A 13,418-nucleotide genomic window follows, 5' to 3' on the forward strand; every position below is an offset into this window, starting at 1 on the left:
ATTGAAGAGGCTGTCTTTTCTCCATTGTATATTCTTGCCTCCTTTATCAAAGATAAGGTGACCATATGTGCGTGGGTTTATCTCTGGGCTTTCTATCCTGTTCCATTGATCTATATTTCTGTTTTTGTGCCAGTACCATACTGTCTTGATTACTGTGGATTTGTAGTATAGTTTGAAGTCAGGGAGCCTGATTCCTCCAGCTCCGTTTTTCTTTCTCAAGATTGCTTTGGCTATTCGGGGTCTTTTGTGTTTCCATACAAACTGTGAAATATTTTGTTCCAGTTCTGTGAAAAATGCCTACATAATTTTTAAATGATAATTTAAAGGTGTGAGATGTTTTTAACCCTGTTTGGTACTCAACATTAGCAAAACCATTTTTGTGTGATAGGCAAATATTTTATAAAGAGTAAAGAACAGCAAAATACAATGAGATGAAAATTTAGTCCTACAATAAAGATGAAAATTTTTTTGGTTTTTAAATTGGGGAAAGGAAGGCTCAAAGGGAGATGGGATATTTATTTTCATGTTGCAGAAGTGTGATTACACTAAATTGTCTTCATCAAAAGATCAGTTCTACATTTCTGAAGGAGACTGGCAAGAGGGTAGAGTTTCAATAGCAGAAAAAGAAAGTATAGCTATGATATCAAGGGGAGTGTGTCAGTTAATCACTAAAGACGACTAATAATAATTTGGTCAGTTTCAGGTACCAGTTATAATACATACTTCAAAATAATTACTCTGTAGACTTAAACATTAGTTTGAAAACAGGTAACTAAATATACAGGATAATAGTTGATAAGTAACAGAGCATATTTCATAGGTTACATACATTCTTGCTGTTCTTCATCTCCTATTGCTGGGGGGAATTTCCTCATATAGCCATATTTTTATCTCAGAAATGAAATCCATTTGGTCATTCATTTCTTATTCTAGCATCATTATATGCATAATGTACCAATAATTACCCCTGAATACAGGATGTGTGTGTGATCCTAAACGGATATATGAGTCTTAAGCTGGTAGGTGTTTCTTATTTATAATGGAAGGGATAAACCACTTATAGCAATCATTTCAATGGGTAGTAAGGAAATAAATCTGCTTCACCAGGATTTTCATTATTAAAATTTGGAGCACCGTTTAGAAAATACATTTGCATTGGAGGCATTTCACAATCGCGATGTTTTACCACAGCTACATAAATGCAAATTTAAGTAGAGGGCTGGATGTATCTTTATTAGCACTTGTTCAAGGTAGAAAGGGATTTTGGCAGGGAAGGCATCTGTGCAACAGCACAAAGATTTTACATTTCTACAAGTTGAAATTGATGGAAATGTATTGCCATGCTTGGCTTCTTCCTTTTTTATTTCAGGTAAGGAAAGGTGTTTCTCTCCCTCCCTCCCTCCCTCCCTCCTTCCCTTTAATTTTCGTCCAAAGCCTTTATTCAGTTGATTTTTTTCACCTAAAATTTATAACCCTTGAACTATAAATGAAACATAGGAAACTCAATCTTTTCACATATTTGTATAAATTTTAATAAGACATTTATATGAAATGTTTTAACGACAGTCTAAGGGTGACCTGTAAAATTGCTTCAGTGGCTCTGTAGTCAGTACTATGGACAGAACTTGGCCTAGACTACAGTAATCTAATACCCTTCCTTATTTTATGCTTATTGTTCAAATGTTTTAGCAACAATTCAGCAAAGTATCATAGTTAAGAGTTTAGAAGTTTGCATTAGGCTGTGTCAGGTTTGAGTATTGCTCTGTCTGTCTTACAACTGTGTGACCTAAGGCAAGGTCATAGTCTACTTTCAAGTCTCAATTTCTTCTTTTGTAAAATGATTTAATAATAGTATAGTATAATAAAGTATAGTGAAGACTTTTTACTGTTGGTTAGATAAGGTAATGCATATAAAACTTTTAGTGATAACCAACAAAGAACTACTATATAGCGCATGGAAATATACTCAATATTTTGTAATAACCTATAAGGGAAAAGAATCTAAAAAGTTTCATATATATATATATATAACTGAATCACTGTGCTGTACACCTGAAACTAACATGATATTGTAAATCAACTATACTTAAATAAAAATAAATAAAATTTAAAACATTAAAAATAAACCCCAAACTTCTAGAATATTCTTGTCACATGATGAAGAATTAAATAAATAGTACATATTATTTCTAAAGCAATAATGATAGGAATATGTAAACATATTTTCTTAGGACAGTGAGGGAAATGTTTTTGCTAATGTGTCACAGAGAACTTGGGAAGTCAAATGTGGAGAGTGCGTAAACTTAGTAAGAAAACATACACTTTTCTCTCTTCTGATTGTCGTTACCCCATGTATTAAGTACCCACACTGTCCCAGGCATCATGCTAAGCAATGCACATTTGTTATTCCTGCCCTTCAAAACAATCTTATACTAATTAATAATGTAACCAACTCAGTGAGGTGAAATATTCACCGCAGTGAACACTAGTGAACAGAAACATGAGGCTTCGATTCCAGATCTTTTCAAAACCAAATCCCATTTTATTTCTACTGCACTTCACTACCCCTATAATTGAGGAGTTACTCACGTGCAGACCGTCAGGAGACTTGGAGGCTTTCTCACAGTGGCTTTGGATTTCGAGTCAGGAACGGAGAGCCTGACCCTGGTGGTCATAGAACAGAACTGCATCAGGGATGGGCTGCATGGAAAATGGTGGGTCATCTACCGTCAGGGCAAGACTTGACTGTAATGTTCACCTAGAAAGGCTGGTGGAGAAATGAGCTTTACAGAGGTGGTAACCAGCTTTAAACAATGTCAAATGGGTAAACTTGAGGCAAACTGCCCTGAAAAGAGAAAAGTAGGTTAATATTGAGTAGAATTATCAGGGCTCAAAGAATTAACTTGAGTGTAGCTTTGACATCTTTGGGGCAAAGAGTTGCACTGTTGGGCTTTGTCTGAGCAAAGATCAAAACTGGCTTTTAGATACATGAGAAATCTTTACGCTAAAAGAAGGGTAAGTCCTGGGAGAGTTTACAACCAGAATTTTGTAGGAGTTGATCATTCTTACAGGTAGATAAATCATACCTATCATAGTCTTCTGCATGCTAGTGTTAAGAGAAACAAGTGGGGAGCATTCATTGTAAAAGTAACTAGCTTAGAGATCCTGACGTTAGACCCTAAGCCATGTTCCTCATCTATGGCTGCTTCAGGTCTTCTCCTAGAGTATTTGGGATCCTGGGTAAATATTTTTTTTCAAGGTTTCTTTCTAAATGCATAATTTTTTTTAACTAAAATCAGCATGTCAGGACTACTCAGGTAGTCTAATCTCAAATGATCCTGAGAAATAAATACCGTGCCAGTCAAGAGGAATAATCTGCTCATTAAATTGTCCTCTTGGAACCAGGGTCCTGCTCTAGGATGATCCATATAGGCACAAGTTCTAGAACTCCTTGAGACATCTGGTTAATCCCACGTGCAGTAGAGGGTCAGAGAATTCTCTAAAGGCAAAAAAATGGGAATCAGAGGTCCATGTGGCTCCACTCAATCAGGATTGTCAGCTCTCTCTCAGCATCCAACTGAAATGTACAAAATTTTGAGAAAGGCCCTCCAAAGTGCCAGAAGAGCTGAAATGATGGTGTTGGGGCAGGGAACCCCCTTACCTGGGTCTAAGGGTGTTAAGTGAGCTATCAGTACTTCATAATGTTCTTGTGAAGAATAAATTAAATAATGCATGCAGCTTACTTAGATATTTCCTCATAGGTGATCAGCACTCAGTCAATGTTAGATGGCTAATGACGTCTACCAGTATTCATGAGATGTGTCAACTAAACCAATCTCTATACATGCTCCAGTTAGGCTGTTGTGTCTTTTGTTTCTATTAATGTATAAGAAGTAAAGCGTGATTCACAATGTTAGCCAGAATGGTTAAAATTATTTTTCCTCCCAACCATCATGCTCTATGTAATTCCCATTCCATCCCCATTCCTTTCTCCAAGACGAGAAAAAAGGCCAAAGCATAAAAGTAGATGCTTCTTGTGCTGTTAAGAGGTGGTTGGTTGCATTTAGGTGGTCTACACTTCCATGCTATGTGTGGCAAAACACACTTCCTCTTTGGAGCTCAAGCTCTGTATTTTAAGTAAATTGTCATAAGTATACATGAATCTCTCACATCCTGATGGTGTGCCCTCATGTGGTGATTTCTTATCTTTTCAGATCCCCCAGATTAGTTATGCATCAACGGCACCCGAGTTAAGTGATGACCGTCGCTATGACTTCTTCTCTCGTGTGGTCCCGCCCGATTCCTTCCAAGCCCAGGCCATGGTAGACATCGTAAAGGCCCTGGGTTGGAATTATGTGTCTACTCTCGCATCGGAAGGAAGTTATGGAGAGAAAGGTGTGGAATCCTTCACGCAGATTTCCAAAGAGGCAGGTAGGAAGAGATTGCAATGATCAAGATGACCCTCTTTGAATGTCTGTGGCTTGTAGAGCTCTTTCAATCTTTATTAAACAAACACTATTGGTAATCGCCCTATCCCTACGCTCATGTTCCCCCTTGCCTGTGAAGTAAATTTGCAAAGTCTTCATTTAAAATGCTTTGTTGTTTTGGAAGAGAATATTTTCAAAACTATGAAACTGAAATCCCTTTAAGTATTAGTGGAAGAAATGGAGAGAAAAAAATAGGTACTAAAATTGATATCTGACTTCTGTGTAATAGATAATAGTGTGGATTGCAGGCTGTATATGGAAACATGAGCAAGTGTGGCTAAATGTGCCTCTTCATGTGTCCTTTCTCTCTGCCGCTCTCCAAAATGGAGAGAATTGTTTAAATTATGAGAACCCAACCACAGGGACACTTTGCTTTGAGGGGGAATGACACTGAGGGCTCTGAATGACTTGGCCAAAACAAAATTAAGTAAATTTTCCAGGCAGTAGAATGTACTTAGACAAATAGTCTTTGAAACTTTAGATTCTTTTGAGAAAGACAGTTCTATTAGGTGGCATTTGGAGAAGATTCTTTTATGTATGTTTATTAAGCTCAAAATGGAGGTAATGGGTTCGAATGTTTGGCCTGCTGGCTTCCATGGGGCAGATTTTGAAAAAACGAGACAAAATCTTCAAACTTAGGAATCATGACAATAAATACGCAGACTTCCCCATATGGAAATATTGGATCTAGTAAACATATTTTTTTTTTTTAATGCATGCTTGGATATTCCTAAAAAGCTCTTAGGCTAAAGTCTGGTCCTCAGTTTTGATGGTAAGAATATTATCCAACTTGTCATTGACCAGAATAGTTAACTAACCATAAAGCAAACAAACAAGCAAGGCAATAGAAACAGAGGTTCTTTTCACAAGGAAAGATGTCATAAATCCTGAAGACATGGCTTTGAGTATTTTGCTTTCAGACTACAGACATCCTCAGGCATGTAATGCTCCCGCATATAGATGGTGTGTCTTTACATGGCTACTGAAAGAAGGAAGCCCCAACTTGTTTGTGAATCTTGTGCTTTTAACTCAGTACCTTATCATGATCTCTAATTTGAAAATTTCATTGGAGGGCTGGGTCAGTCTTGTACTCTTCCTTCTGGCTGAAATACTGTCACTGTTAACACCTTTGACTGCCGAGCTCCTAGTCATTTACAGGGCTCATCCTAAACGCCATATCTAGGTTCAAGCAAACATGCACACAAAACTTCCTGGATTCTGTCTGCTTGGTCTTGTGTTTCTAGTGGCTCCTCCCACAATATTTTTCACTCATTAGCATAATTTGCTGCTGTTGTTGATTTCTGTCTTGTCCTGTAGACTCTAAGAGAGATGGTGTCTGAGTCACTACTGTAGTCCCAGCTGCTTTGTTTCTAAGGGAAACATTTCTGGTATAATTCAGCGAGAAACTTTCTGATTAGGGAAGAAATCTTAACTCTGGCCTTGTGTCTTGCGTGCTGTGACTTATAAGACTCATTAACAACTGAATTCATGAATCTTTAAAGAAAAGCCTAACCACTTTTGATAGCTATGTGTTTGTTTCTTTCTTTGTTGCTTTGACTACTGCTTTGACCACAATAATGTGAGAGGCCCACTTAAAGACATATCTAAAATATGGGCATAATAGCCAATAGGTAAGACAAGATGAAGAGAAAATATGGGTAAAATAGTAAGATAAAGCTCAGAAATAAAGTTCAAATACCTTCTTGTTCTACATAATTGCTGCAAGTGGATCTCAAATTTAATACTGCACTTTGTACTGGACAAAGCAAAGGACACTACCCATTTTGTTACAAAATGTACAGTGTTCAGAAGGTCAAAATCATGTTGATTGTTCAATAAGGACAGGATCAAGACAAATGTTGGCCTTTATAAAAGACTGTATTCTAGAGACAGGTCAGTGGTGAGTTCCGTAAGGTTGTTTTTTCCTGGTGTCACTTAGTGAAAACTTAAGATATGAGTCTGCTGTATGACTCTTCAAAAAGGAAAAGTTTTGGTAATATGGTCTGAGCTCCCCAGCTCATAATTTTAGCTAATCATATCAGTATATTGAAATGACCCAACTCAAAAATAAAATTGTATTATTGGCAACCATTTTGGATGAAATCCTTCAATATGAAAGCCTTTGAATTTGGGGATGAGTGTAACTAAACAGCCAGCTGCCGAAATGCCAGAAAACATTGAGGGTTCAGGTAATGTCTTGCAATCAGTTCTTCTTCACCTTAAGTATTATGATAGTTGACGTGTATTGATATTAAATTTCTTTGGAACCGTAGCATATGTGCAATTAATTTAAGTGAATTCACTTGTGTGCTTAACAAACACCCCTGCATTCAACTCCCTACCCATCCCTTCAAAAAAGAGGAAATAAAGAGGAGGGAAAATTATAATTGAAATGCAGTATGGTAAGTTTACTCAGTGTGTGTATTGCTTCAAAAAAAACCTGAGATGGGAAACATGATTCCATCATTTCTTCAGTGGGTGTCACTTCTGTGGGCCTCTCATATTGTGAGCATCTTGCTAACCCAAAGGTGATTCCAGTGTATAGAGATACATATTCATATTCCACGACCTCTAAGAAGAATCCAACTACTTCCTCTGATTTTTAGTCAAAGAAACAGCAATATATTCTAATTCAGAATACAAAGAAAAAGAATTTTTAAAATTTGCCCTTTTGGAATTTCGGGGAAGTATGCATACTTAGGGAATTTTAGGGAATTTTCAAGGGTAATTTTGAATGTTTACTTTTTTCCTTTCCCTGCTGCTTCTAGAACCTTACCCTCAAGAAAGATACAAGCCAAGGTGTATCTGTGGGAGAGGCAGTGTGGCATATACATAAGCAAACACTGAGGTGTCAGAAAGACCTGGATTTGAATAATGGGCTCCATTGCTTCTGTGCTGTACAACTTTTGACACATGATTAAACTTTCCAAGCCTCAGATTCCTAATATAGAGAATGAGATTAATGATGATCAGGTTGGTAAAATAAATAAGATCATGTATGGGGAACACAACACCCAGTAACACCTAATTCTTAGCGTTCCGCAGTAGTTTCCTATAAATCAGTAGCATTATTGCTTGAGTTTCAAAAGTTTGAAAATAACTAGTGATAGATAACATTTGCCTTTAGTTATAACTCAAAGGTTATTTATATATATATATAAATATACATATATTTATATATGTAATAGAATAGCTGAGTTGCTATTCTTTTTCTTAATTTGAATAATATTTATTTATCTATTTTTGGGGTTTTTTGTTTTGGGGATGTATGTTTATTCCTTTTTTAATTTAATTTAATTTTTTTATACAGCAGGTTCTTATTATCTATTTTATACATATTAGTGTATATATGTCAATCCCAATCTCCCAATTCATCCCACCACCACCCCCCGCCCCTGCTTTCCCCCGTTGGTGTCCATACGTTCTCTACATCTGTGTCTCTATTTCTGCCTTGCAAACCGGTTTATCTGTACCATTTTTCTCGATTCCACATATACGTGTTAATATACGATATTTGCTTTTCTCTTTCTGACTTACTTCACCCTGTAGGACAGTCTCTAGGTCCATCCACGTCCCTACAAATGACCCAGTTTTGTTCCTTTTTATGGCTGAGTAATATTCCATTGTATATATGTACCATATCTTCTTTATCCATTCGTCTGTCAGTGGGCATTTAGGTTGCTTCTATTACCTGGCTATTGTAAATAGTGCTGCAACGAATATTGGGGTGCATGTGTCTTTTTGAGTTATGGTTGCTATTCTTACTAATATGCTTCCATCATATAAGAAGCATAACAAGAAAAGGAAGTGAGCTATTCAGGTTGTCCTATGTATGTGGTGTGTGTGTGTGAGGGTGGGGGGAGAGCACGAGCATAAGCTCGATGTTGTTTCTATGTTCTGCTGGAAGGTTCCGAGGAGTTACTTCCATTCTTTCTAAACAGTTTGACTTTGAAGATTGTGGTTCTTCTTCTTTATAAATGTCTGTAAGAGTTTCACTCTGTTAAAATGCTTTAGTTCCAAAGTCTAGACTTAAGTCCTGAACCAAAGGCTGCTTGTAAAACTGGAGCCTGAAAGATCTCCACTATGCATGTAGGCATAGAACATGGGGTGCACGCTCCTTTGTCAGACTCTGATAGAACAATCAAGACAATGATGTCAGAAAAAGAAGCCATCCTTCAGCAGGGGGCCATCTCATTTGTCTGGGACATGAAGACTTACATACAGTTTCTCTAAGCTGTCAGAAAACCTCAATAATCTTCCTCTCATGTATAGTCATGAGATATTTAAATATGCCTGGATGCTGCTCCTTGTTGAACTTTCAGAAAGGACTGTAACATGATTTTCTCAGATGATGAGATTTTTGTAAAACAGTTATATTTGCAAAAATCGCCCTCTATATTTGAATGGATGCACATGCAGTATCGACAAAAGCAATTTATTGATTAGTATCACAGAGAATGAGAGACTATTCACTCCCAATATGCTTTAAAATTCATGTCAACATAATAAACTAAACAGAGTAAATTAGACATAAAGACTCCTTTTTCTAAGTGAGGGGCAAAGGAAATGCTTATGATATCATAAGTCACTAATATAGTCCAGATCATTTGAACCAAATTTGGGTCAAGGTTTACAAGAGTAAGGACATCACATACAACTCTTCTAGTCTGCCAGACAATTTTCAGGAGAATCCCATGACCACTGCTTCACAATATGACAAAAATAGTCATGATTTGTTACTGCCATGGTGTCGTGAGACATATCAACTGTTCAAAACCAGAAAGAATATTTGAGCTATCTTTTGATATTTCATGCCAATCACTTAATACAGTTATTTCAGTTATTCTCATTATTAGTCAGGTAAACTCTAGAACTTGTTTTTATTTAATACTTTATCTTGACCTAGAATATTCTTACCTAGCATAACTAGGTGAAGATTTAATTGACTATTAGTAACTATTATTCAGTCCTCTGTTTTTTCTAGACCTTAGGAACTAGTTGGATTTGTTCATTATAGGATTCTGTTCTTATTAGAGGATTCTTTGATCCTCTTTGCTTCACAGATGCAGTGCTCTCTTTCGTTGGGTTGTTGTCAGTCTTCCCCACCTGACTGTAACCTCTATGAGGTCAAGGACTTTGCCTTGGGACCCTATCATCTAGCCTAACTTTTGGCGTTCACAAGGCATTCAGCAAATATTTGTTAAAGGAAAGAGAAAAGGAAGGAACAGTTGTATTTTTCCCTTTGCCTTTTAGGAAGAAAAAGGCATGTAGAGGGAGGACTTATGATACATAATTTTTAGGATATATAATTTTGTGACTTGTGGGTCACAAAAATTGTATCCTAGATCTGTTTGCTCTGGTACGTCACAGTTACCCCCGCCCTAAATCTACTTTATTCTTCCGTGTTACTGTCCCCACACAAAATTTACAGCAGTGTGATGCAGCAAGGCTATAATTCCCAATACCCCCACTTATGTGTCTGTGTTAAATTTGAGGATTTTCCAGTTGTTTTTTTTTTTTGTCTCTGTCTATATCATGGTGAATATAGAAAATTCTGAGACCTTTTAATGTCTGGTTGGAGTGTTTCCGTAATGAACTGTTCAGCGGTCCCAGCTTAAATACAGGTGTTGAATAAGGACTTAATTTCAAAATACAAAATCACAAGCACTCTCATGATATCATCTATTTTCAGTTGTGCTTAAAACTAAACTGTAAGTTCTTCAATAAGAAGCTTTATTATTTTATTTTAATTTCTGGACCCTCAGTGGTTAGCACCACATTTTAGATTTTAACCCATACTGGATCTTTTAGCACATCTTGAGCATGTCCCCTCATCCCCATTATCTTTACAGTTACTTTAGTTCTGGGCTCCACTTTATTCACCGTGATTCACAGCTACTGTTACTCATGCCTCCAGATTAGCTCCTCCAATTTAGTATCCATTTTACTAAAATGATCATCTTTCTAAAATACAAATACAGCCATTCTATTATCTGTTCCTGGCTTCCCTTACCCCAGAGGATTGAGTAAAACGTGTCTAGCATGGAATATAGGTCCTTTCTGACCTGGTGTCTGATTTAATCACCCATCTCACTCCACACTAGGCCTGCCGTCTTTAATTCCCACCTCAAGTCCCCATACACAACACTCCTTGCCCCACCACAGTCAAACTTCAGTGGGTTTCAGGATATTCTATGCCTTTGCTAATGCTTTGCTTTCTGTGTGGATTACCAGCTAACTACAATCTATTTTTCCAAAACATAACTCCTTGGGAAAAAAAAGTTATCCCTGCCTTAGTCTTCCTTCATGGTCCTGTTTTGGATCACAGTGTGTACATTTGTCTTTTTAAATAGCACAGCACCTTAAAGTCCCTCTCCATGAATAAATTCATGGAGAATGACCAATCGATCAAGTCTTGATGAGAGAATGAGGCTGCACATCACTCCTAAGAGGCCAGATATTCATGTCGCCAGCCTCCTTCGAAGCTAGGGCACAGCCATGTCACCCAGTCTCGGCTAATCAGACACACCCAGACATACCCACCATAGATGGATCAAGAGCTAGGGACGCAAAGAAGCAGGGGCAATGGAAAACCCATCTTGTTGACAGCAGCAGCAGTGATATCCATGTTCCAAGGGTAGATGGGTTATCTAGCATGAAATGGCAGCAGTAGTATAATCTCCAGCTTCCCATTTCCAAGAGTAGCAGCAGCAGTGCCCCAGCTAACTTGGTTCTGTGGTACTGTTTTAGCTTTGGTTCTGACAGCATAGTCATCCTTTGTTTCAACTCATTTTGTAACTTTGATTCCCTGGTCTCCCCGGTGATTCTGCAGGTTATCCAAAATAATTTAAAAAAATGTTTTTCTACTTAATCTAGAGAGACTTTACTTCAGACGTTTGGCTTTTACCTTCATTAATGTAATTGAAGAGTGTTGCTTCTATGAGTTCCGTAACACCTTGTGCATAACTGTCATGGAATTTGTTGCATGTTATTATGATCATTGTAATCTATCTCATCGTCTCCCATGTGAATGTGAGCTTATTTTTATTTTTTTCTTCCTTTTTTATTGAGGTATAATTGACATACAGCACTATGTAAGTTTTAGGTGTACAGCATGAAGATTTGGCTTACAAACATCATGAAATGATTATCACAGTCAGTTTAGTGACCATCCATCATCTCATATAGATACAGAATTAAAGAAATAGAAAAAAAATTGTTGTGATGAAAACACTTAGGATCTACTCTCTTATCAACTCTCATATATAACATACAGCAGTTATGTATTTTATCACTGAAAGTTTGTACCTTTTGTCTGCCTTCATTCAGTTCTCCCTCCCTCCACCCCTTGCCTCTGGTAACCACAAGTGTGACCTGTTTTTCTATGAGTTTGTCTGTTTGTTTTTGAAGTATAATTGACCTACAACACTATGTCAGTTCCTGTCACACAATGTAGTGATTCAGTATTTCTATACATTTCAAAATGTTCACCATGATAAGTCTAGTTACATACAGTATGTCACCATACAACAATATTACATAGTTATTGACTATATTCCCCACACTGTACATTTCATATCCATGACTCATTTATTTTAGAATGTAAGTTTATTGAGGGCGGGAATTATGTTGTATTTGACTTTCCATACTCGAGGATAATGTCCAACAAAGATTAGGCTCAATAAATGCACACTGAATTTAAAAATACTCTACTAGTAACATAAGAGGCGATGACTCCAAGTTTGTAGTTGGTACAGTAAAACTGTTGGAAGATTTTCCAATTTTGGTTTTCTAAAGTTATCATTAATTGGCTATAATAAACTGACATTATAGAAGAAAAATAGGAAAAGAAATCTGGTGATAGGCCTACACTCATACATTGAATATCTGAGTACTTTCTTTGGGTGAGATACTCTTCCAGGATAAAAATAAGTAATAATTATAGTAGTAACAACAAAAAGACAAAAAAAAGATCTGCTTTCTAAGACTAGAAATACATAAGTAGAGCAGTGAACACAGCCTTATTGGGGCATGCTGCAAAGGAGAACTCTGGAAGAAGGTAGATGCTTAGCTAAGCAGCAAAGATAAGTAGAAGTTAGCAGACAAGGCTGCCCTAAATAGGGTGGTGCATGACATTTTAGGAAAAGAGTCATGTTAAAAACCCCAAATAAAGTTGTTTAATGGTATTTAAATTTTTAAATGGTATAAGAGAAATAGCATCACTTTGAAAAAATTTTGACTGAAATTACTAGATGGAAAGTGCTCTTCGACCCAACATAAGAAGTATTGCAGAATATGCTTTGGATTTTGGGCTAAGAACGTGTGGTTCTGGCCCTAACTCCTACAATAACTGACTGGGAGCCAGCATCCTGCTGCTTTGGTTTGCAAAGTCATCATATATTTATTGAGAAAAATAGTCTCCCTTGATTTAGAGAATCCTCAGATCCATATCACCCCGATGGCAAAGATGGGCTTCCTCTAGGCAGTAGAACGTCATTGTTGAAGTGGGACTAACATGGATGATAAATGAGTGTTTTTGCTGCACGGAGACGTAGACAGTGAAAAAGCATATCTTAGCAGTTCCTCCTCATCTCTTCCACTTACCTTCACTGTACCCGAGCAATGTGGAGGAATGCGAAAAGATCTGAAGATAAAATGAACCCCTCCTTTATTCATTGACTTGGGTATGGTTACCATATGTTGCATGTGCTAAGGAGAAAAAGGACTTGGGATTCTGGCATTGAAGTTAAAGGTTTAGTGAAAAGGAACATAGGTCATCTTTTAATATTGGAGTAGAGGCTCAGATACAGAAAATTCTTTTGAACAATAGATTTTCTTGGTCAGTTGAGTAGAGGGGAAGAGAATCATTGTTCTGCGGTAGCTTACTTCAGAAAGTAACCATGCTTTTGTAATAGTTATCATTATACCACT

At 37.0% G+C, this 13,418-nt stretch overlaps 1 protein-coding gene across 2 annotated transcripts in view; it reads left to right on the forward strand.

Annotated features, from left to right (window-relative positions):
• GRM7 (glutamate metabotropic receptor 7) overlaps positions 1-13,418 on the forward strand; it is an 805,916-nt gene that overhangs the window by 271,724 nt on the left and 520,774 nt on the right. For both annotated transcript variants that reach the window (XM_061195559.1, XM_061195560.1), the window contains exon 2: positions 4,215-4,431. In XM_061195559.1, the coding sequence (XP_061051542.1) occupies positions 4,215-4,431 (217 nt within the window). The remainder of the gene's footprint in view (positions 1-4,214; positions 4,432-13,418) is intronic.

The sequence above is a fragment of the Eubalaena glacialis genome, chromosome 7 (assembly GCF_028564815.1).
Source record: "Eubalaena glacialis isolate mEubGla1 chromosome 7, mEubGla1.1.hap2.+ XY, whole genome shotgun sequence".
NCBI lineage: Eukaryota > Metazoa > Chordata > Mammalia > Artiodactyla > Balaenidae > Eubalaena > Eubalaena glacialis.